At 46.5% G+C, this 23,625-nt stretch overlaps 1 protein-coding gene across 2 annotated transcripts in view; it reads left to right on the top strand.

The window, feature by feature from the left end:
• COL15A1 (collagen type XV alpha 1 chain) overlaps positions 1 to 1,759 on the top strand; it is a 101,326-nt gene extending 99,567 nt beyond the window's left edge. For both annotated transcript variants that reach the window (XM_026506149.4, XM_026506150.4), the window contains one exon: positions 666 to 1,759. In XM_026506149.4, the coding sequence (XP_026361934.3) occupies positions 666 to 879 (214 nt within the window). In that variant the 3' untranslated portion in view covers positions 880 to 1,759. The remainder of the gene's footprint in view (positions 1 to 665) is intronic.
• Positions 1,760 to 23,625: the final 21,866 nt, after the last annotated feature.

Raw genomic sequence — 23,625 nt, forward strand, 5'->3', positions numbered from 1 at the left:
CTTGATCTCAGGGTCATGAGTTCAAGCCCTTCATTGGGCTCCACGCTGGGCATGGAGCCTACTTAAAAAAATAAAATAAATAAATAAAAGATTAGAACGACTTGGCAAAGCTTTCCTCAATGTCTACCCTATGTCAGGCCCGATGCCCACCCAGAAGCCATAATAATAAGCTACATCACCCCAAACCTTTACAAGGCTCACTGAGGACAGTCACCAACTAGCTACAGTTCTAGACAGAACACTGTAATTGTAAAATGGAGAAACAGATAATGATGATGGGAGCACAAAGGAAGGATTTATCTATATTTGGGGCTGACAGTCAAGAAGGCTGCCTGTAAGAAGAGGCATTTAATGGACTTTGAAAGACCAGAAGGAATCCCTGGTCTGAAAATGAAAGAGAAGCCACTCCAGACTAAGGGACCTTGTGAGCAAAGGCTCAGATTCACGAAAGCAGAGAGTACGGTCTGAGAACAGCTACGAGCTGGGTGGGGTTGGAAGACAGGGCGTTCAGCCAGTTGGAAAGGGTGACGTTCCCAGTGGTGGGGTCAGGCCATGAACGGCTCAGGAGTTGCACCTGATTCATGACTTATGTCAATCTGTTCTTCAATGAGGTACGCCACGAAGAAGTGAGATCTCGAAAGTAATGTGGCACGATTCATTTGCAGGCCCCAGAAGGTCATTTGGCACGGCTCCAGCCCCCACGGAGTGCGTCTTGTGGATAACTACTGTGAAGCGTGGCGAACCGCTGACATGGCGGTCATGGGACAGGCCTCCCCACTGAGCGCAGGGAAGATTCTGGACCAGAAAACTTATGGCTGTGCTAATAGGCTCATTGTTCTGTGTATCGAAAACAGTTTCATGACAGATGCCAGGAAGTAATGACCTTCCAATGATTCTTAAGAGTTTTCCAGTTTTTCTTATGTGAAGAGTTGACACTGAAATCTAAAAGGTTTAAATGTTGTAAATATTAGTTTTTTATTACATATTCGTCACAACAGCAACCAAAGAAAACATACCTCAATACACTCAGAACTGAAGACATAAAGGACTCAGATCACAAATAAAATCTGATCCATCTCTTGGTGCTAGATTCTGCAGGAGACCCCGTGCAGTGTGAACGCATCCCAGCACGGTTAAGAGCGAGCTGAAAACAAAGGCCTTGGCATTCTGCCCACTGCTTCCTTCAGAAAGTGATTTCCTCCTTTAACCATTGTTGCTGAGTGTAAGATGTCCTTCATGTTTTCTCACAAAGTCAGTGTTTAGACATGTTCCCCTATCTAAGTTATGTGCCAACCGAATGCTTTATTCTTCATGCATCCATAACACACACCCGTCCTTGGCTGTTCATACAGAGACAGAACTGCTCAAATGATCCCATTCGTATTTTCTGATATTACCAGACTTTAATGTGTATTTCCTAAAATATTACTGCCATCGTGCTTTAGGAGTTTGATATTTTTACACGATCATAGTTTAGTATGGCATCTGTTTATATAACTGACTTGCTGGAAAAGTTTAAGCTCCAAATGGTCTGAAGCTAGACAAGAAATAGCGCCTAATGGCTACCTTTCCCTTGGCGGCCCTTCCCCCCACCCCCACCCCCTGATTTTACGACTTCCATGGGGCAACTCTCGAACTCCAACTGCCGTTGAACCAACAGGTTCATGAGGATGAGTTTTCTGAGACACATATATCTTCGTGCTGTATACTTTGATTTTTTTTTCCATGTAAGTGAACATAAAAACATCTTTTCCAGGCATTTTCTAATGTTTGACTCTTTGCCCCTGGTTCCTTTATTCTCCACCACTGATGTGGACGCGGCCCGGGGGCGGGTGTGCTCACGCTGCCGCTGCGACACAGCCCTCGGAGATGATCGGAGAACAGGAGGCTTTCCCGTCATGCTCCTGCGTGCCTGCCTGTTGTCTCGCCCTTGGTGGGGCAGCGTGGGGTGGGCAGGAGAACCACGGTGAACTGTGCCTGTGCCACGCATGACCTTGGGCAAGCCTGCCTTGTTCTTTCAAGGAGGTGGGGACAAAAGAACCCTAATATCAGCTCCCGGTTATTAAACATCAGCCTTATTATAAGGCCCATTTACCTTACTTAATAACCCTGCAAGGTAGGTATTTTCACCTCCACTTTACAAATGAAAAAAAGAAAAAAGTCAAGGCCCAGGAACTCACTTGTTCCAGGTCGCCTATCTGGGGAGCGGTAGAGCTCCTTTCAGACTCGGTCTGTGTCAGCTCCTTGCAAGGAGCCCGTGCACGAGGCTGCCTGTCTGCTCCCTGCGGCTCCGAGTCTGTGATGCTCTGGCTCTTGGCTTGAGCCTGCAGGAGAAACAGAATCACCAGGCAAGGGGCATGCCGGGATGCTTCCTCCCATTCAGCGGGGCTGGCCCAGAAACTCGGCAAAGTGAATCCACCCAAATAGTCCTTGAGGTAGGAAGGAAATTGAGGACAAAACAAAAGCACGCACAGCCCAGAACCTCCACTTAGGGGCTTCCTAAATGGAAGAGTGATGAGAATCTCTAATGAGTCATAGAATAAACAAGGCAGTTATAGGTTGGAAAGCCCCAGAAGTGCATTGTTGAGGACCGGCCCACCTACCGAGTGATGGGGGGCTGGGAGCTGCCTGGCATGGACAGGAACTAGAGAGGAGGGGGGCAGGAGGCTCCTGAGGTCACAGAGTGAAGATGCCATCCATCTTAGTCAGAGCCCACCACGGCCACGGGTCACAAAGCGGGCAGGGCAAGATGGGGAGTTCGGGGACAGCCAGAAGGAGGAGCGACTCCTTCTGCTAACCGCAGGAAGGGAGACTGAGGTTCCCGCCCTGGCTTCTCCGTCCTCCTTGTGCCCTGGAATAGATATAACCACTGGTCCTCCCGGTAGAGGCCCTGAAGCAACCTGAGCCCTTTCAGTGTCTGACAACGAAGGTCAAAATCCTGGGCATTCCAGACCCTTCACTGGACATCAGCTTTCCTGTCGCTTGCCAAAGGCCACCAGCTCAGTGTCCTCATGGAGACTTAAATGAGTCACATAGGCTCCTCGGCCAGGCTGTTGCTCGTGTCCCACCCCATGTCGGGACAGCTGTCACCACTGTTTGCTGATAGCCAGTGCAGACTGCTTCGTCCCCAACATCCCCCAGTCCCCTGAACCTGTCCACCTCTTGTCGTTCTTCCTCCTCTGAACACCTGGTGTTCTCATCACACAATTGAAACACAGAGGCTGAAAGGTCTCTAAGCCTTCGCTCTGCTCCTGAATGGACCTCAGGCCAAGAAACAGACCGACGCTCGGAGGCACACTAAGGGAAGGAGTATGCCACCAAGAGTTCATCCTTACAGTGCTGGAGGGCTTTGGGTACTTGATCTGAGTCTGTACTGTAGACTTTCAAGGTCTGAAGCCCACAGCGTCCAAGGTCCCCCACCTAGAAGCAGAACCAGAATGACAGAAGCAGCTGTCAACATACATAAGGGGCTGGGGCCCCGAAGAGGCAGACGTTGGAGGCCCCAGAGGAGCCGAGAGACTGGGAAGGTATGGGCGGCGGTGGACACAAGCATGAAGGAGAAGGTCCAGGGTGATATTGTCTGCCAATCTGAGCGTGGCCGCGTGCTGGTGCCGGAAGGGGAACCGAGGAAACAAGGAGGATGGATCACAAGAGCCACTGTCACATGTCCTGCACCCTCTGGACTTCGTTATGGCGCGCACTACCTTGTCTGAACCTGTGGAGAGTGCCAGAAGGAGACAGCGTGCTCTTCAGGGACCTGTCAGCAATCCAGTACAACTGAATACTAGTCAGTAAGGGAGACACAAGCCAAATTCATAAGCCAAAAACACAAAACAACAAACACACAAAAAGGAATGTATTGGCTCTGGAAATCAGGAGGAAGGACGGGGATTGCAAGAGACTCAAGTGATGTGGTCACTTTGTTCTGTGTGTGTGTGTGTGTGTGTGTGTGTGTGTGTGTTTGACTGTCTGTCTGCTCTCTTGCTTCTGCTTTTCTCTGTATTTGGCCTCCTTCCCTCCAGGGAGGAATAAGAGTTCTTCGCATGGCGGGGGTTGCTCAGACAGCCCCAGGCTTACATTGCCCCACCACCGCAGAGACTGGCCTGAGGAAAGAGACGTCTCCCTTCTGGGATTATATTAATTCCTGGAAAGGATTTGATCCGTCCCACCTGTGCTGTGTGCCTGTAACTGGGATTGGCAGCTCCACCCAGGATGAGCTGTGCGGAAGGAACGATTCCTGCCCCCAAAATGTGAGGTTTACAATGACCAGAAAACGAGGACTCAGGAAGTTGAGAAAAAACAAGCACACAAACGAAAATTCCAGCACACACAGGGAAGGGCTGAGCGTGGGGGATGTGGTGGTGGATGATAGATGGAGGTGAGATCATGTTGGCCTTGAATTCTAGGATAAGGCATTTGAACTTGATCCCGCGATTGGTGGCACGTGTTGGGAAGATTTTAAGAAGATGAGATATGGGCTCAAGTCTTTGAGAAAAATCAGGTAGGTCTTTTGTTTATTCATTCATCCGTTCAGAAGTACTTTTGAATGATGACCTTGTACCCAGGACTATGTTCGGATTTGGAAGTACGAAGACAGATGATGCTCCCCATTTTTTAAACTCGCCGAAGGCATTCTCGTGCCACAGACTCTTGCAGACCTCGCATGTATCTCCTTCTCCCCCAATTCCACAGACCTCACCAGCTGAGGCGAGCGTGTGTGTGCAGCCTCTGCCCCCGCAGCCGCTGGAGAAGTACTTTTCTGATTACTCCTTGAGCTCCCGGGTCACCGAGACACCGCTGAGCTCCTCGCAGCCCTTTGATCCCCGTTGGCTGACTTCCCCTCTGCTTTCCACCTTGTACTCCTACCTACAGAGCAGTCTCGCATAGGCAGGCCTTCGTATGGGTTTGAATTTGGTCTCTGCCCCCGAAGAGCCTTGTCACCATAGGCAAGTTACAGAAAATCGTCGCCTACACTCAACCTTTCCCTGCAGCTCCGTTTCTTCACCCATAAAAAAGAGATAGTAACGAGAACTACTATTAAGTTGTTGAAAGCTCTAGAAAGGGTCTTCTCACACTGAGTAAGTGTCCATAAGTGCTCACTGTCTTTTGCCTGCCCTGATGTGTCTCAGGAAGGAGGAGCTGGGGAGCTTGCCTTGCTGGGTGATGTCTTCTAATCCGCCTGACTCAAGCCCAGGGCTCAGGCTCAGCCCGTCCACATTGCTGCAGTTACACCTGTGGGTGACGATCCACTGCCCCAAGCCCTTAAGTGGGTGAAAGGCCCACGCTTCCGCCCGCCCTCGCCCTCTGCTCCTCCTCCCCGAAATCCAACAAGGAAAGTGCTATCATCTGGCTCTGTAGGGCTCCAGGCTTCCGCTCGGCGCCGGGGCTGGAGTCCTCCTGATGGACAGGAGCACGTGCTGCAATGACTATGAACAGACTTAGGCTTGCCCTGCCTCCGCCTGCCCGGCACCCTGAGTTCCAAAAAGTACCCAGAGTGGCCTGTTATCTGATCTGTTTGTCGAGGAGATTGCCTGCCCCACCCCTCCTCCCAGACTTGCTCCTTTCCCCCAGGGGCCTTCTCTCAGTGACTGCGCTGCCACCCCGCCAGCAGCCAAGGAGTCATTTATCTCTTCATTCCCTCATCATTCAACAAACATGGACCGAATGCTTCCTTAGAAGTAGTAGTAATAACAGCAGCAACAACAACAATTTAAAAAACATAAAGGTAAGTGCTAGGATGTTCAACAAAGTCTAGATAGTTCCACGATGGCTATTTCTATTCTTCTGAATGTCACAATATTTAACCAATATCTTGGGGCTCTCTGCTCTGCTGCAGGTGTTGGTCCTTGAGACACACTGGGGTGTTGGCTCCTCTCTTACCTTCTGTGGGACTGCTGCTCACACCTCCAGGCTGATCTCCTGGCTTCCAGCTTCCCTCTCTGGTTCATTCTCCACACCAGGAGAGAGAACTTTCTAAAGAGCCTGCCACACTCTGTCATTTGGGGTCACGGTTAGATGAGCATTCATTTGCAAGTAGTTTATGTGGGGGCTGACCCTAGGACACACCCGACAGGGAAGTGGGGAGGTGAGACAGAGAAGGGAAGGCAGGCTATAAAGGGGGCATCTAGCCGCTACTGTGGATGGCCAGGTCACGCTCTCCTCTTAGGAACTCCGGGAGCCAGTACGCAATCAATAGGCACCGCCTGAGGGACAAGGGAGCTGTGGTAACTAGACCCCATCAGTCACTGAAAGGCAGGGGTGCACTAAGTTCCAGTACTTTTGAGAAAGCTCTTAGGGAGACTCTTGCAATCGCAAGTTGGAGGTCTCTAGGCTGGGCCCCGCAAAACCTGCTAAATCACGCTCCGTCTAATGGGTTTTGTTTCCAGAACAACGCCAACCAGGCAGAAACCTCGAGAACTTTCTGGGAGATGGAAACCTGGCCTGAGCAGGTATCTGACAAGCACCACAAAGGCAGTGTCTGCCTGTGAGTCTGTCCGGCTGCTGATTTCGGCAGGACGGTGCCAGCAGGGGCTGGAGGCACACGTGCTCCGGGAGCAGCTAGGAGAGCTCACAGCGACCTGCGTGGTTGCTCCCCGCGCTCGGAAGACCCGTCAGGCCTTTTCAGTACAGACTTTCATATTTATAAATACCGGCGAATAACAAGCATCTGTTAGTCATCTGAGGAGACTAAGTGGCCTCAAAATGGAACCAGAAGATCGATCGGAGCCAATTAAGAAGAATCATTATAGAAAGCAGGAGGTAACTTTTGAAGCAATTCAAATTTGCATTTCGGTGAAAAGACAGAGGGCAGAGGAAGCACGAAACAGAATACTGGGAGAACAAGAAACAATCCCTGAAGACAAAATAATTGTATGTGCCCCCAAATAAAGTAGAACTGTAGCATACAGACTATAGAAAACTGACTTAGTGAGTTATCAGATAAACTCATAAGAATTACCACGATCCCCTCAAAACACAGACAAAAAGAAAAATCCGTCAGATGAAAAATAAGAGAGAGGAAGATAGAAATAATGTTCCAATATTTACGTAACAGGAGTCTTAGAATCAGGAAGAAGAATGGATAGTTTTTTTGAGTTTTTTTTAAGTAATCTCTACACCCAACCATGAGGCTTGAACTCACGGCCCCAAGATCAAGACTCACATGCTCTTCCAACTGAGCCAGCCAGGCGCCCCAGAAGTGAAATATTAATTAACAAAATAATGAGAGAAAATTTCCTGAGCTGAAAGAGTTTTATCTATGGATTGAAGTGGTTCACTGAATCACAGGATTATAACGAAAAAGTCTATAAACCACTGACCTAGAAGTCATTTTAAAAATTAAAAGATCCTACATACAATCTACGGGTATGAATTTTAAAACATAGATATAATGGATAATGTGCTGTGAAAATGTAAAAGCAAACCTGATGCAAAAATAAATAGAAAGCCTCCATGTTCTAACCACAAGGGAAATTTAAAAGATTATACAAATCTGGTCATCTCTTCCAAATTCTGCATTCTGAGATAGTATGACCAGGATAGAGAGCAATTCCTTGAAGAAAGAAAACGTACATTGGCAAGTGAAAACAAAAGAAAGGGGGAGAAATGTACCTTGAGGGCACATGGGCCCAGGACGGACCCGGGAAGATTGCATAACCTCCTGGGTGATTGATTACAAGTCCAGTCTGCCTTTACGCTTCAATCTCAAGTGGTTTAAATCTGCCCTGCCCCTCCTGAGCTCGGACGCTGACGGCTGGGAGTGAAGATGGGGACCGAGTACAGTCAGGTTATCCCCCCCATCCTTCTGCAAGGCCCTGCTGTCCCAGTGTGTGTGCGGGGGGGTGGGGCAGAGGGAGAGGAAACTGGGCAAGAGTGTCTTTACTCACCTGGCCACAGCTGCTGTTCTTTCTAAGTTGGCTTCTCCTGCTTCCTTCCTCAGTGGCCACGGACGCCCTCTCTGTGGCAGGTGTTCAAATGGTGCTGAGTCCTCCGGAGGACCTAAGCCCAGCCCCCTTTCTTAGTGTCCATTTCGCCCCACCGTCTTGCCAGACAGCAGTGGGAGTACAAGTAGCTCCTCTTCTGCCCCTACCTCCAGCTGGAAACTACGCCCGCCTTCCTACCTTCCTCACAGAAGTCTAGGGGCAGATTAGAAAATGATCCTCAGCTTGGGAACAGCAGTCTCCCGGGGACCCCCTCTCTATGGCTGATTCCTTGGCGCCTCCCTAGTATTTGGCTTAGGGGGAGCGTCAGCTCTCATCACGAACACTGCTCTCCCCACAAAGCAGAGGATTCTGGCTCTAGCCCACTTGATTTTCTCTGTCCCAGTCATCTCGTGAAGATCGGAAAGGAGGCATGGAGGACAGCTGATAGGGACATTCTGACATCTTTCAGTAAGCCCCAGCAGGGGAAACTGGTGCTACGGGGTGGGGGGGGGGGTGTGTGGAGAGGCAGCTCTCTTGAACCGGTGGATGTTTAGAACCTCTTTGTCCTCATCTCTGGGCTTTAGCTGGAATTCCTGGACAATGAGAAAAGTCCCACTGAGTATCCTGTTACCTTTGAACAATGCAGAGGGGATGGGCTTGCAAAGATCTGGGGGAAGAGTGTCCCAAGAAGGAGGAACAGCAAAGGTACAGGCCTTGAGATGCAAGCTCGGTTGGCATGTCCCAGGGGCAGAGAGACGCTGGTAGAGCTGAAGCAAGAGGCAGTGAGGGGGAAGCCGGCGCCCACCGAGGGAGGACCGTAGGCAGCTGCCGATCACCGCGGCTCCCGCTGACGAAGGTAAGGCGTTTGGATTTTCTGTCTGGTCCCTCTGAGAAGCTACTGGAGGGTTTTAAGCAGGAGAGGGACACAAACTGGTTTTATTTATTTTTTGGAGGCAGCAGATTATACAATTGAATGTATCATTATGATATTTTCCGCTGCCAGAGAACACAAAACCAGCATTGACTCTTCCTATACACAGAGTCACAAGTGTACTCGCCTCCTGCTGCGAGCATTCATTTTATTATTGACATGGATACAATGATCTAGATGTTTTCTCTCATTAGGTTTGACAGTGTATGAACTGATTTTTTTGTTTTGCAAAGACCTCTGTGACTTCTGTGAGCTGAATGGACTGTGGGGCAACGCTGGAGGCAAATGGCTGACTCCCCAAGTCAGAAGTCATGGCTGGTTGGTGGTTTTCTTCCTTGTTGTATCCCCAGGATCTAAAAGAGATCTGCCAGTTAGTAGGTGCTCAATAAATATGTGTAGAATAATTGAAAAAGCAATAGTTGGATCAGGTTATTATTGAGAGGCCGATGAGTCTTGCCATCTTTGACTAAAGGATGCATGAAACCACTCCAGATATGTTTGCAAAATTCTGTTTTTAAAAAATGGAACGGGGAAGCAATTCTGGCTGTCATCAGCCAACTACCTATATCCCATCCTTCTGGACAGGGATGGCAAAAACTCCCTCTCTGGTAGAGGAACAAATTCCCCTGCTCTTCTCTTGGCCCTGCCTCTTGGGGGACTTGGGAGAATTTCACTGAGCAAACCAGACCCAGAACCCATAGTGGAGGGATTTCTTCTCTTGGCCACAGGTCTGGAGGAGGGTCCATCTCCTGGGGACTCAGCTTCCTGGCCTGAGCTGGCTTGAAGCTCCAAGAGATGAGGAAGGTCTACGCAGGCCCTAGGCTGCTTCTCTTTTATCTGCCTGCCAATTCCCCTCCACTTTCAAACAGCCCGGCTTTGATGGAAGCATCCTTTTTGTAGTGCATGGACGACCCGGTCCAACATCCTGACAAGACCTAGACTTGTTGTAACAGCCAGTGACAGCCCAAGGCCTGGAATGCCAGCTTCTCCCCCGAGGAAAGAGGAATCCTTGTGAATCTGCACCACCTTGCCTGAGCCAGTCCCACCTTTTAGGGTCTCTTACAAATCTCCATTTGCAGGGACCAATTGTTGTATTATTCAGGCTTCCTTGGTTGTGGGGCAGAAATCCAGCTAACTCTCGCTTACCTAGGACAGGAGAGTTACTGATGCTTGTACAAAGTGGGGGGCCTGGCATTGGGATCCCTGTGTCCAAGTAAACAAATTGTATTGTCAAGTTTTTTGCCCTCAACTCCCATGCCTCTCCCTGCATCACTCATCTTGACTCTTCTGTGTGCTCATGCCCCATTTTCTCTTACTTGGGATGGCTTCATCCTGGCGAGGATAGGGCACCAGAAGCTCCTGACCTGTTCTTTAGCTAACAGTAAGAAGAAAGCTGCTCTCTCCTCCCCGTGCTTAACCAGATCTAAGTCCCAGCTGCGGCGTCAACCAGCCTCCGCCGGTCTCCGCCCCCAGTCTCCAGGCGGCGGGAAGGGGCTCTGTGATTGGTCAGGCTTCGGTTGCGTCATCACCCGGAGGGGGTCGGGAATCCGCGCCCGGCAGCCCCGCCAAACCCCGGCAGATTTTGAAGAGAAGGAGGTGAGACTGCGGTGTCTGTTGAAGAAAGTCGGGAAAAGGCGCTAGGCAGGCAAACACAACAGAAATCGGATTGACTGCAGTCCAGGAACCGAAGAAAGAGTGCTCACTCGGGCTGGCTTTGTGTTGTTTGCTAACTTCAACCAGAAGCGCACGTTGCGGGCAGCAATTGTAATGAGGAAGTGAGCGCCGGGGCTTCCTCGGTGGAGACACGTAGGACCGAGCGGTTCGCGGGGAGAGGAGGTCCTGCCTTCGCACCAGCCGGCAGGAGGCTCTGGGAGGAGGAGGCCGCTTCAGGTGATGACTCAGTGCGGTGTATCGTGCCTTCCTGGGTTCGGCTCTGCGCAATTCTCCAAAGCCAAATAAATAGGAAGTGTGGCAGACTGGATTCTTTTTAGCAGCAGTACACTTGGGTTTGTTTTCATGGGCATGAGTCCACTGGAAAGCAATTATTTTCTCTTGCCTTCTTGCTGCATCAGAGAAATGGAGCAATTTTAAGGAGAGATTTCAAAGAAACAATTTTGTAACTTACAAAATGGAATCGCAGAGTGACTGCCAAGTTGGCTGTGCTCGTATGTCAGGACTGGCTCTTTTTAAAAAAATAAAATAAAACTGTGTATATTTAAAGTGTACAACATTTTGACATACATATACATAGTGAAGATTACTACAGTTGAGCTAATTAACATATCCATCTCTCCACATAGTTACCATTTGTGTGTATTTGTGTGTGTGTGGTGAGAGCACCTGAGATCTACTGCCTTAGCAAATTTCCAATATACAATAGTACTTTTTTAAAGATTTTATTTATTTATTTGTCAGAAAGAGAGCACAAGCAGGGGGAGCGGCAGGCAGAGGGAGAAGCAGGCTCCCTGCTGAGCAAGGAACCTGATGCGGGACTCGATTCCAGGACCCTGGGATCATGACCTGAGCCAAAGGCAGACGTTCAACCGACTGAGCCCCCCAGGCGTCCCTATAACACAATATTATTAACTGTAGTCACCGCCCTGTACATTAGATATCTAGAACTTATTCATACCACATAATTGCAACTTTGTACCCCTTGCCCAACATCTCCCCATTTCCTCTGCCTCCCCACCTCTGGTAACCACCCTTCTACTCTCTGCTTCTGTGAATTCGACTTTCTTTAGATTCCACACATAAGTGAGATCATGCAGGATTTTTCTTTCTATGTCTGTCGTATTCCACTCCACATAATGCCCTCCGGGTTCATCCATGTTGTCATAAATGGCATTATCTTCTTTTTTAAGGCTGGATAATATTCTTCTGGTGTGTGCGTGCGTGTGCGTGTGTGTGTGTTTAGGTTGTTTCCATATCTTGGCTATCGTGAATCATGCAGCAGTGAACATGGGAGCACAGAGAGATCTTCAAGGTACTGATTTCATTTCCTTTGGATATGTACCCAGAAGAGGGGTTGCTGGAACATATGGTGGTTCTAGTTTTAATTTTCCAAGGAACCTCCATACTATTTGGCATAATGACTGTAGCAATTCACATTCCTACCAACAGCGTACAAGAGTTCCCTTTTCCCCACATCCTCTCCGATACTAGTTATCTTTTGTCATTTTGATAATAGCCATCCTAACGGGTGTGAGGTGATATCTCGTTGTAGTTTTGATATACGTTTCCCTGATGATGAGTGATATCAAGCATCTTTTCATGTATCTCCTGGCCATGTGGATGTCTTCTTTGGGAAAATGTCCATTCTGGTCCTTTCCCATTTTTAAAATCAGGGTTCTCTTTTGTGTGTTTGTTGCTGTTGAGCTGTATGAGTTCTTTATATATTTTGGATATTAACCCCTTCTCAGATATATGATTTGCAAATATCTCCTCCTGTTCTGTAGGTTGCCCCTTCACTGTGTTGATGGTTTCCTTTGCTGAGCAGAAGCTTTTTAGTTTAACGTGGCTCCACTTGTTTATTTTTGCTTTTGGTGCTTGGCTTCTGGTTTCCTATCCCCAAAAATCATCGCCAAGACCAGTGTGTCAAGGCTTGGTCTGGTCGTATAGTTTCTGTGCAAGTCAGCATGCTGGAATCAGAAGGGGTCTTACAGATCACAGCCAACCTTGTCACACAGCAGAAAAGGAAACTAAGGCCCAGAGAGGGGAAGAGAGTAATTGAAACAACCATAGCGAGTTCGAGGCAAGGTGAAGTCTCACACCCAGGTCCTCTGCATCGCTGCACCTGATTCATGCCACTAAGTCACTCCAGATTGCTTCATAAAGTCAATCACGAGCGTCTGCTACAGCGTTGGTTCTAAATGTCCTTGAAAACAGTTGATGGGAAATTCAACCTGCTGCTGCAAGGGAAATTGCTAGATGAATTCGATTCTTGCATGCCAAAAATATCTCCGCAAAGATGTGCCTCTATCCTTGCTTAAACACAGGGACACTTGAATTCAGCCATCAAGGACATGCCCCGGCCTCCCAGGGGCCTTCTGGGTCTCTGAATTCCTGTGGTCTGAAGGTGGTCTTCCTGAATCAACTGCTTGACAGTGATTTTGTCATCTCTGATACCGTCTGGTTTCCCCCATCCTGACTGGTGGGCCGTGCTGCTCAGACTGGCCCCCCTCGACCTGCCCCCCCACTTGCACAGTGAGGCCGTGTGCGTCCCTTGCTCCTCCAGACCCACCTGGCTCTGTGCCCTGCATTCTGATCACCTGGAACACAGCAGTGGGTTTCCTTGTACTCCCAGGTAGGTTAGGCCAACTGGCTAGAGATGGGGGGAGGGAGGAGTGCAAGGTCTGGGGATTTATCTGCCAGTTTCCCGTCTTTGGGCTCTCCACGGTCTGGCTGCATCCCTCCATCGAACCGCGCAACTCCTGTCAAGGGGCATCCTGTGCAGGCCTCTCTCTCCAGGTGCCCGGAGCTCCTTCTTCCTGCACCTGTTCAGGCCTGGGCTGGTACCAGCACCTGCTGCTACTGGGGCCTCAAGGAGCACTGTGGGCTTCCGCATTCTCCCTCGTGGTTTCTCCGTCGCCTGCCACCCCTTTGAAAACAGTCCTTTTATTTTTATTTATTTATTTTTTTTAAAGATTTTATTTATTTATTCGACAGAGATAGAGACAGCCAGCGAGAGAGGGAACACAAGCAGGGGGAGTGGGAGAGGAAGAAGCAGGCTCATAGCGGAGGAGCCTGATGTGGGGCTCGATCCCGGATCGCCGGGATCACGCCCTGAGCCGAAGGCAGACGCTTAACCGCTGTGCCACCCAGGCGCCCCGAAAACAGTCCTTTTATTAAACGTTTTTCAAATTACCCAATCTGCATGTGCCACCCGTTCGGCTGGGCCTCGGACTGATCAACGACCTAACTCCAACCCGGGACTCCAGTCTCCCATCATCTCTCGGACATACTCTATCCCAAGAGAGACAATGTCCGGAGCCTAAGTTCAGGAGTCAGTTTGCCTGGAGCGGCCTTGAACCGAGACTCCTAAGTCTTTATAATGAATTCTCAGTTTATGCCCAAGAACAAACCTCCAGACTCTGGGGTGGAACTCCTCACGTGGAGATGGCAAAGAGCCAGAAATCAGGAGCTTGAGCGAGGAGCCCGCTGAGCTGTGCTGCTGTCTGGACGGTGCCAGGTGTGTCACATGGCAGAGGGGCAGGAACTGGGCTGGGAATCCTGACGGAGAGCTTACCCTGCAAGCGGTGGAAGCCGGAGTGCTCCTGCACTTTCTTAGGCTGCTAAGAGCCGGGGGAAGGGATCTGTGTCCATGTTTCCGCCTGGGCACGAAGAAGGAGCAGCACCTGCCAGGGCCTCGTCTGACAATGGCAGTGGGGGTCTGCCAGCTGGACTGAAAGAGCCCCTGGGGAAGGGGAGGCACAGTCCTCTCCCCTCAGCACTAACCCCCCGTAGCCCACAAGTTCAAAGTCCTGGTCCCCCTAGACTAGTCCTCCCCGGGGTCTCTGAAGCTTCAAGTCCCTGTTCTGGCAATCTCGAGCCATTCAGTAGTAGTCCGTGCTGCCTTTCTTTCTGTCCCTCATTGTGCTAGACGCAAAATATGTGCGATTGAGAATAATTTACAGTCACTTACAACCTGCTTCCTCAGACTGCCACTTGAGCACAAAACTGTGTGGGATAGCAGTTTCACAGAAGAAATAAGCAGTTGCAAAGATGCCCAGAGTGATAATATTATCTCACATGTTTTACAGTTCGTCAGACATTTTCTCATGCAGTACATATCGACTGGGTCTCGCAGTAAACCTATGGTATATGTCTGTCTGTCTGTCTATCCGTGTATGTATCAAATGTATCAGAAGAGCCTCAGGCTTCAAGAAATAAAATGACTACCCAAGGTCATATAAATAGCCAGAAAGAATTCCTTCTTTATGTCTCTCATGATCTCATTGTGTAATATAGTAGTCGTGATTATGTCTGTCTTCCGCTTGAGTCTGTGAGCTCACGTAACACAGGGTCCGTGGCTTATTATATTCTTGTCATATACGCCAGTAGCTGTGTGTGCGTATGTATGTGTGCGTACATTGCGTCTCTAGTGTTTAATGAATGATAAAACAGCCAGCCACATATCTACCACTTAGATTAGGAAATAAAATGTTTTACCATCCCTGTTGAAGGCCCTTCTGTGTCCTTTCCCTGTATCTCTCTCTCTCCATCTACTAAACTACTATTCTGAATTATTTTATCATGTTAAGGTGTCCTTAAAAATATATTATTTACTTGTGTATGTCATGTAACGTTATATAAATGGGTACGCGGCCCATTTATCTTCACCGCCCGCACACGGTCTCCACGTCATACACAGACACATGCCTGGGCTAGCCTGGCCTTAGCATGATCAAAAAGCGTCTGTCCCCTCACAATAATCCAGTCACCAAGGGGTTAAAGAGTCGGGTCAGAGGTTGGAGTTGGGTTCTGGGTAACAAAAATCACGCAACAAAACATCTTGGGGCACCCAGCTGTACTGCATACCCACGCCGCCTCCAGAAAAGGCCTTTGTGGCCACAGTCAGATCTATTCCAGGCTTAAGTCCTGTCGACTGCTTGCTTCTTGAAGCTGGAGTCCCACTTTGGAACTCAAAACTCTCCGCTCCCAAGGCCTGCTTTCCGAGTCAGAAGTGGCAAGCACCGCCCCTCTATGCTTCCCAACCTTGTACTCTCCATTAATTCAACTCCCACTTCCTCACACACTTCCCTGTTACGTTCCTGGAAAATTTATGACACATTTTAACAACTATTTAAACAATGCAAGCGGTTCATGCAACCTTACGAAGAGCATTTTTCAAACTGTGGGCTGTGAACCACTAGTGAGTTGTGAAATCAATCCAGTGCATGGCGACCAGGAGTTTAAAAAAACTGAGATAGAATTGAGTGTTACCTGGTCAAGAAGCCAGGACTACAGAATGTCAGCAGGTAGTCCCAGCAGCAAGCAAAGGGTGAATATCGGTTTGTGGAGGTTCAGTTACAGCTGTGTGGGGGTCCGGTGGGGGTGGGTACTGGGTCACAATGTAAAGTGTATTTCTTACTACGGATCACGTACAAAAAAGTGTTTGCAAGCCATTGCTCAAGAGGAACGTTGCAGAGAACACTGATTGCTTACTCACCTGCTACCTCTTCTCTCTTTCTCCACAGTGGGGTAGCTGTGTGGTTTGGGCGAGCTCTGGGAGTATCCATCGACTGACGTAAACCAATTACTGTAATCTCAATCAGTTGCCACTGTGATTGGTCCATTGGGTGGGCAGTAGTCCCAGGCCAAGATTAAGATATGTCACTCCATGGCCACAGTGAGGGGACACATGACCCAATTAATCCAGGGATCTGTCTCTTAGGAAATCCAACCGAATCCTTTGATGGGCCCGGAAACATTACAAATAAATGCTTTGGAGATGCCCAATCTGGTCTGAAACACAAAAAGACTATTCACTCTCCACTCCACCCCCATCCCAGGCCAGAACTTGCCAGGGAGGAAAGAAAGACCAAAAAGCAAACAAGACACAGGGTGATTTCCAAGCTACACCATCAATAACCTACTTATAAAAGCCATGGTTTTGCTGTCCTAAAGAGAGTGTGGTAGTGACCACAGACAGGTCCCCCTCAAGCTCCAGGTTCCCCCAGGGAGGAGTTTACACGTTGGAAGGACCTGGGCACTTAGAGGCTGAATTCCTGGGGAAATGGGGATTTGGGAGTCATCCGCATGTCCGCGCCAGGGGAAGCCGGGGGAGCATCTGAGGTTGTCCAGGAAGAGGTGTGAATTGAGTCGAAGTGGAAAGACCCGGCACAGATCCTAGGGAGCAATAGTGCTTGGGGATGGACAGAGGAAATGGTCAGAGGGAAGACCGCCACCGTCGCCACACCTGTCCCGCCGTCCCGCAGGGGACACAAACAGCAGCAGTTGTCCCGCCTGCCCTCTCTGGCAGCCTTCCAAGACCTGTTGTCCATTTGCCCACCAGACGCCCAGGGCTTTTATGATAGAGATCTAGGTAGTGGGAGAAGCGGAGGGAGAAGCCTAACTGGGTAGATGTTAGCATGAGCGGAGGGCCGGGAGGGAGGGAGGGAGGGAGGGAGGGAGAGGATGGGGTGGCATAGGCCACATTTGGTCACTTAAATGTAATCTTTCTGGCACCATTAAAAATTTCATTTTCAATAAAAATGTAAATGACTTTTTGTGTGTGTGCTTTGGGAAGTCAGACTGTTGTTTCTTCGATGAAACCTGATGCAGGATCTGGGAGGTGGTCTGGAGATAACTGAAGTTAGGACCCTACAATAAGTTAATTGTATGCAGCCCTCTCCCTCACTTAACTGTGAGCTCCTAGCAGGAAAACAAGGGCTGGGCTGGAAGGAGGTGACCTATCCATGTTTAAGAGAGGAAAGAAGAACAGTTGCATGGAAAGACCTCATGCTTTAGTCCTGTCCTTCCAGGGGCCCCTTGCCCTTCCCCATTCAACCCGGCCCGTGAGGGCTGGAAGACAGAAAGCAATGCATCCAGGAAGCCTGACCCCTCTCCCCCCACACTGGCTTTTTGTTGGGATTGGGAGGAAGGAGCCCACCTCAAATAATATGAAGTCATATATAAATGGAACTCTCAAATACGGTGTGGAGCAGAACCTTCCAGAAACAGAATCACATAGATTCTATAAGCTTGATGGTTTACGACATTTTCTTCTTTCATTTCCTTAAGCTTCACAATTAAATTCCTTTGGAAAGTACCTCGTCGTCTCCACCATCTTACCAGAAATGAGGAAAGAGTTTCAGTTGCATTCTGGGGCCCGAAGGAGGAATGGAGACCTGTACTCTGGGGGCCAGAGTTGGTGATGCTGGCATGGTGCGCCCCTACCTGAGCAGTGCTCATCCAATGCTCAGGCTCTTCGAAATCTCTCCTAAAAGTCTGTCCTGGTCATAGCTTTTGATGCAAGTGAGATGCTTCTGAGAGCCTGGCCCCTGCGGCTACATGCCGCACCCACTCAGCTCAGCTTAGACATGGGCACAGGCAGAAACCTCGCTGTCTTCCCACTGGAGGTGAGGTCCTGGAGAGGGAGGCTGGGACTGCTTACCATCCGGCCCCCTGAGGGCAAGACTGGTACAAACAGAGCCGTGGCATGCAGCCGTGGGACTGCTTCTCAGGGTCAGAGAGAAGACGGTTCAAGCCTGCAAGCCCTCAGCCCTAAATCACAGGGGCCAGGAAGCTGGCATTGCTTTACAGTTTTATGACAAGGTAAGGGGGGGTGGTAAAGGCCAGAGGATGTGTCTCTGGGGAGACAGGGAAGGCAGTGGGGAGAGCTAAATGCACGTCTGTTCTTTGCAGATCAAGCAGTCAAAATGAAGCAAAGATTAACTACCAGGATTAAAAATGCTCACATATACACACACCAAAATTCACGTGCACAAAAGAGCCCACTTCTGTTTCCCACTATCCATGGGGCGTTTATAAAATTAATCAAAAATTAACAAATAAATAAAGTCCCCAAAGCAGAGAAAGTGTCCAGAGGACAAATTCTTTATCCATAGTGTGTTTAAAAGGAGACATCCATAACAAAAGTCTAAATGAAAACAAAACAATACAAAACACAAAACAAAACATTTTCTTAAAGCAACCCAAGCATTTGGGGAAGCCAGCTTGACAGAGGCGAGTGGGATAGACAGCCTGTGAGCATATTTTTAATGTTTGAAAAGCAGCAGAGACAACGCCAGAAGCCGAATTTCTTTTGCACTATATTGGCAAAATAGCTTTTGTTTGAATCCCCTCTGATACCTGTAGCAGTCACAACCGTGGTACGCGGCAGCAGAAAATTGGATAGTGATTTTTAAAATGGCTGCGTCAGAGGAGGTTAGGCAGTAGGAATTTCATTCCTGACAACTGGTGAATTGACCCTCCCATGGAATAAACCTAAAAATGCTGGGGAAATATATCTTCCAAAATGCATTCATCAGCTGGCAAGAAAGTAAGGAGATTCTTGGGCCAAAATACTAAGTGAACGAAGGGACTCATCATGGTAACTGGAGCACTGCCGCTGGCTGTGGCTCCGAGGGCGCTTACTGAACCGGATGAACTTGACTTTCTGATGTCTGGTCTCACAGAGTTCTGGGAATCACAGAGCACAAAGATCAGGGGCCACGCAAGGCCTCTGACACCTCCTGCATAAAGATGAGACCCCAGAGGTCTACACTCCCGGCGAAAATGTGAACCAGAAATAGCGATTAATCTCATCAACCACCAGGGAGTTGCAAGAACATGGGTGCTGCGCAAAAAAAGGAAAATAATGTCTTCACTGAGAATCTGGACGCATAAGCTGTCCCTCATGCATTCTAAAGCCCCAATTCATATTACCTATGTGTTCTAAACAGTAAACACATTAAAACCCCCCAAAATTCAAGAATGCTCGTGGTGCGGGTTGCAAGAACAAATGTAAATCCTCCACAGAGAACCCAACCTTTACCTCAGACCTTAAAGAATTTCTGCAAATAAAATCCCAAGGAACATGTACTGCTTTCAATGAAAAGGAACAACATGTATACAAATGCACTGTGAATGAGGAACAGACGCAGAAATAGGCCCCCGAGAGTTCGAGTACTGGCATTATCATATACAGACACAATTATGAAATACCTGTGATTGCAATGTTTTTTAAAAACACCAATGCTTTAAATGCTTAAAAAAAAAAAGATCAAATTGAAAAACACACATTGGAAACAAGGAACAGTAAGGGAAGGCCAAACAGATTTGGAAAAGATCCAAATATAGCTTCTACAAATGAAAAAAAAATTAAAACTTAATGGAAATGCATGGAGGTTAACTGGCATCCTAATAAACAGTGAGTGGGTCAACCAAGAAATCAAAGAGGAAATGAAAAAATACATGGAGACAAATGCAAATGAAAACAGAATGGTCCAAAATCTTTGGGATGCAGTAAAAGCTATTCTAAGAGGGAAGTTTATAGCAATACAGACCTGCCTCAAGAAGCAAGAAAAATCTCAAATAAACAATACAACCTTACACCTGAAGGATTAGGAAAAGCAGAATAAACAAAACAAGTAGAAGGAAAGAAATAAAGATTAGAGCAGAAATAAATGAAATAGAAACTTAAAAAATAGAACAGATCAATGAACCCAGGAGCTGGCTCTCTGAAAAGATCAACTACATTGACAAACCTTTAGTCAGATTCATTGAGAGAGAAAGGACTCAAATAAAGTCATAAATGAAAGAGAAGAAATAACAATTACAATATACAATTGTATAATCAATCACAAAATATAATTATAACAGAATATTATGAAAAATTATATGCCAACAAATTAGACAACCTAGAAGAAATGGATAAATTCCTAGAGACATATAAACTCCCAAAACGGAATCAGGAATAAATAGAACATTTGAACAGACCAATTGCTAGCAATGAAATTTATTAATAATCAAAAAACTCCCAATAAACAAAAGCCCCAGGACCAGACATCTTCACAAGTGAATTCTACCAAACATTTAAAGAAAAGCTAATACCTATTCTTCTCAAACTGTTCCAAGAAATAGAAGAGGAAAGAAAGCTTCCAAATTAATTTTATGAGACTAGATTTACCCTGATACAAAAACCAGATAAAGACACAACAACAACAACAACAAAAAGAACGGTAGGCCAATATCTCTGAGGACCATAGATGCAAAAATCATCAACAAAATATTAGCAAACTGAATCCAGCAATACCTTAAAAAAACCATTCACCACAATCAAGTGGGATTTATTTGTGGCCCGCAAGGTTGTTCAATATTCACAAATCAATCAACCTGATACACATATCAACAAGAGAAAGGATAAAAATCAAATGATCATTTCAATAGATGCAGAAAAAGAACGTGACAAAGTACAACATCCACTCATGACAAAAACCCTCAACAAAGTAGATTTAGAGGAAACATACATCAACACAGTAAAGGCCATATATGAAGAACCCACAAGGTAACACCATACTCAATGGTGAAAAACCGAGAGATTTTCCCTTAAGTTCAGGAAAGGACAAGATGTCTACTCTTCCCACTTTCATTCAACATAGTATTGGAAGTCCTAGCCACAGCAATCGGACAAGAAAAAGAAATAAAAGGTATTCAATTTGGCAGGGAAGAAGTAAAACTTTCACTATTGCACATGACATGGTATTATATATAGAAAACCTAAAGACTCCACCAAAAAAACTATTAGAACTGATAAATAAATTCAGTAAGTTGACAGGATACAAAATCAATATACAGAAATCCATTGCATTTCTATACACTAACAATGAAGTAGCAAAAAGAGAAATTGAGAAATCAATCCCATTTATAATTGCACCCAAAATAATAAGATATCCTAGGAATAAAGTTAACCAAGGACCTGTACTCTGAAAACTATAAAACATTGGTGGAAGATACTGAAGATGACACAAACAAATGGAAAGACATTCTATGCTCATGGACTGGAAGAACACATATTGTTAAAATGTCCATACTACCCAAAGCAATCTACACATTTAATGCAATCCCTATCAAAATACCTATATCATTTTACACAGAACTAGAAAAAACAATTCCAAATTTTGTATGGAACTACAAAAGACCCTGAATAGCCAAAGCAATCTTTAAAAAAGAACAAAACTGTTTAAAAGAATAAGATAAAATAATAAAAAGAACAAAACTGGAGGTATCATAATTCCAGGTATCAAGATATACTACAAAGCTGTAATAATCAAAACAGTATGGTACTGGCACAGAGACACATAGATCAACAGAACAGGATAGAGAGCTTAGAAATAAACCGATGGGGGCGCCTGGGTGGCACAGCAGTTAAGCGTCTGCCTTCGGCTCAGGGCGTGATCCCGGCGTTCTGGGATCGAGCCCCACATCAGGCTCCTCCACTATGAGCCTGCTTCTTCCTCTCCCACTCCCCCTGCTTGTGTTCCCTCTCTTGCTGGCTGTCTCTATCTCTGTCAAATAAAATAAATAAAATCTTAAAAAAAAAAAAAGAAATAAACCGATGAATATATGAACTATCAATCTTCAACAAAGAAGGTAAGAATATTCATTGGGACAAAGACAGTCTCTTCAACAAATGGCATTGGGAAAACTGGACAGTCATATGTAAAAGAAAGAAACTGGACCACTTTTTCACACCATACACAAAAACAAACTCAAAATGGATTAAGGCTCTAACCTGAAACCATAAAAATCCAGAAGAGAGCACAGGAAGTAATTTCTCTGACATCGGCCACAGCAACATTTTTCTAGATACCCCTGAGGCAAGGGAAACAAAAGCAAAAATAAATTACTGGAACTACACCAAAATAAAGAGCTTCTGCACAGCAAAGGAAACAATCAACTAAACTAGAAAACAACCTACAGAATGGGAGAAGATATTTGGAAATCACATATTGGATAAAGGGGTAATATCCAAAATATTTAAGAACTTATACAACTCAACATCCCCATAAATAATTCAATTAAAAATGGGCAGAAGACACGAACAGACATTTCTCCAAACAAGACATCCAGATGGCCAACAGACACATGAAAACATGCTCAACATCACTCCTGATCAGGGAAGTGCAAATCAAAACCACAGTGAGCTATCGCTTCACACCTGTCAGAATGGTTAAAACCAACAACACAAGAAAACAACAGGTGTTGGTGAGGATGTGGAGAAAAAGGCACCCTCACGCACTGCTGGTGGGAATGCAAATTGGTGCAGTCACTGTGGAAAATAGTATAGAGTTTCCTCAAAAAGTTAAAAATAGAACTCCCCTATGACCTAGTAATTGCACTACTGGGTATTTGCCCCCAAAATACAAAAACACTAATTCAAAGGGATACATGCGCCGCTAAATTTATTGCAGCATTATTTACAATAGCCAAATTATGCAAGCAGCCCAAGTGTCCGCTGATAGATGAATGGATAAAGAAGAAGTGTGTGTGTGTGTGTGTGTGTGTGTGTGTGATGGACTATCACTCGATCACAGAAAAGAATGAAATCTTTTTTTGCAACAACATGGGTGGAGCTAGAAAGTATAACGCTAAGTGAAATAAGTCAGTCAGAGAAAGACAAATATCATATGATTTCACTCACATGTGGAATTTAAGAAACAAAACAAGTGAGCAGAGAAAAGAAAGAGAGAGACAAACCAAGAAACAGGCCCTTAACTCTAGAGAACAAACTAGTCACCAGAGGGTAGGTGGGTGGGGGATGGGAGAAATAGGTGAAGGGGATTAAGAGGACACTTATCATGATGAGCACTGAGTCATGTAGAGAATTGTTGCATCATTATATTGCACACCTGAAACTAATGTAACACTGTTAATTACACTAGAATTAAAACTTAAAATTTTAGAAAACAATGGAAATGACAATTAGAAAATGAAATTTAAAACGAATCCCATTTACCGTAACATAAAAGTTTAGCTAGAAATAAATTTAACAATGTTAGGAGTGACTTCTCCCAATAAAAACTATAAAACATTGTTGAGAGACATTAAAGACCTGAATAGATGGAAAAAGATACCATGCTTGTAGATTAGAATAATCAATATCGTAAAGATGTCAGTTCTCCCAAAATTGATTTACGGATTCAGTGCAATTCCCAGTAAAACTTCTAGCAGGCTTTTCTGGGTAGATATTGACAAACTATCATTATAATTTACTTCTTACAACAGGCAAAACAATGTTGAAGAAGAACAAAGTTGGGAGGCAAA

Source organism: Ursus arctos, unplaced genomic scaffold (genome assembly GCF_023065955.2).
Source record: "Ursus arctos isolate Adak ecotype North America unplaced genomic scaffold, UrsArc2.0 scaffold_18, whole genome shotgun sequence".
Taxonomy (NCBI): Eukaryota; Metazoa; Chordata; class Mammalia; order Carnivora; family Ursidae; genus Ursus; species Ursus arctos.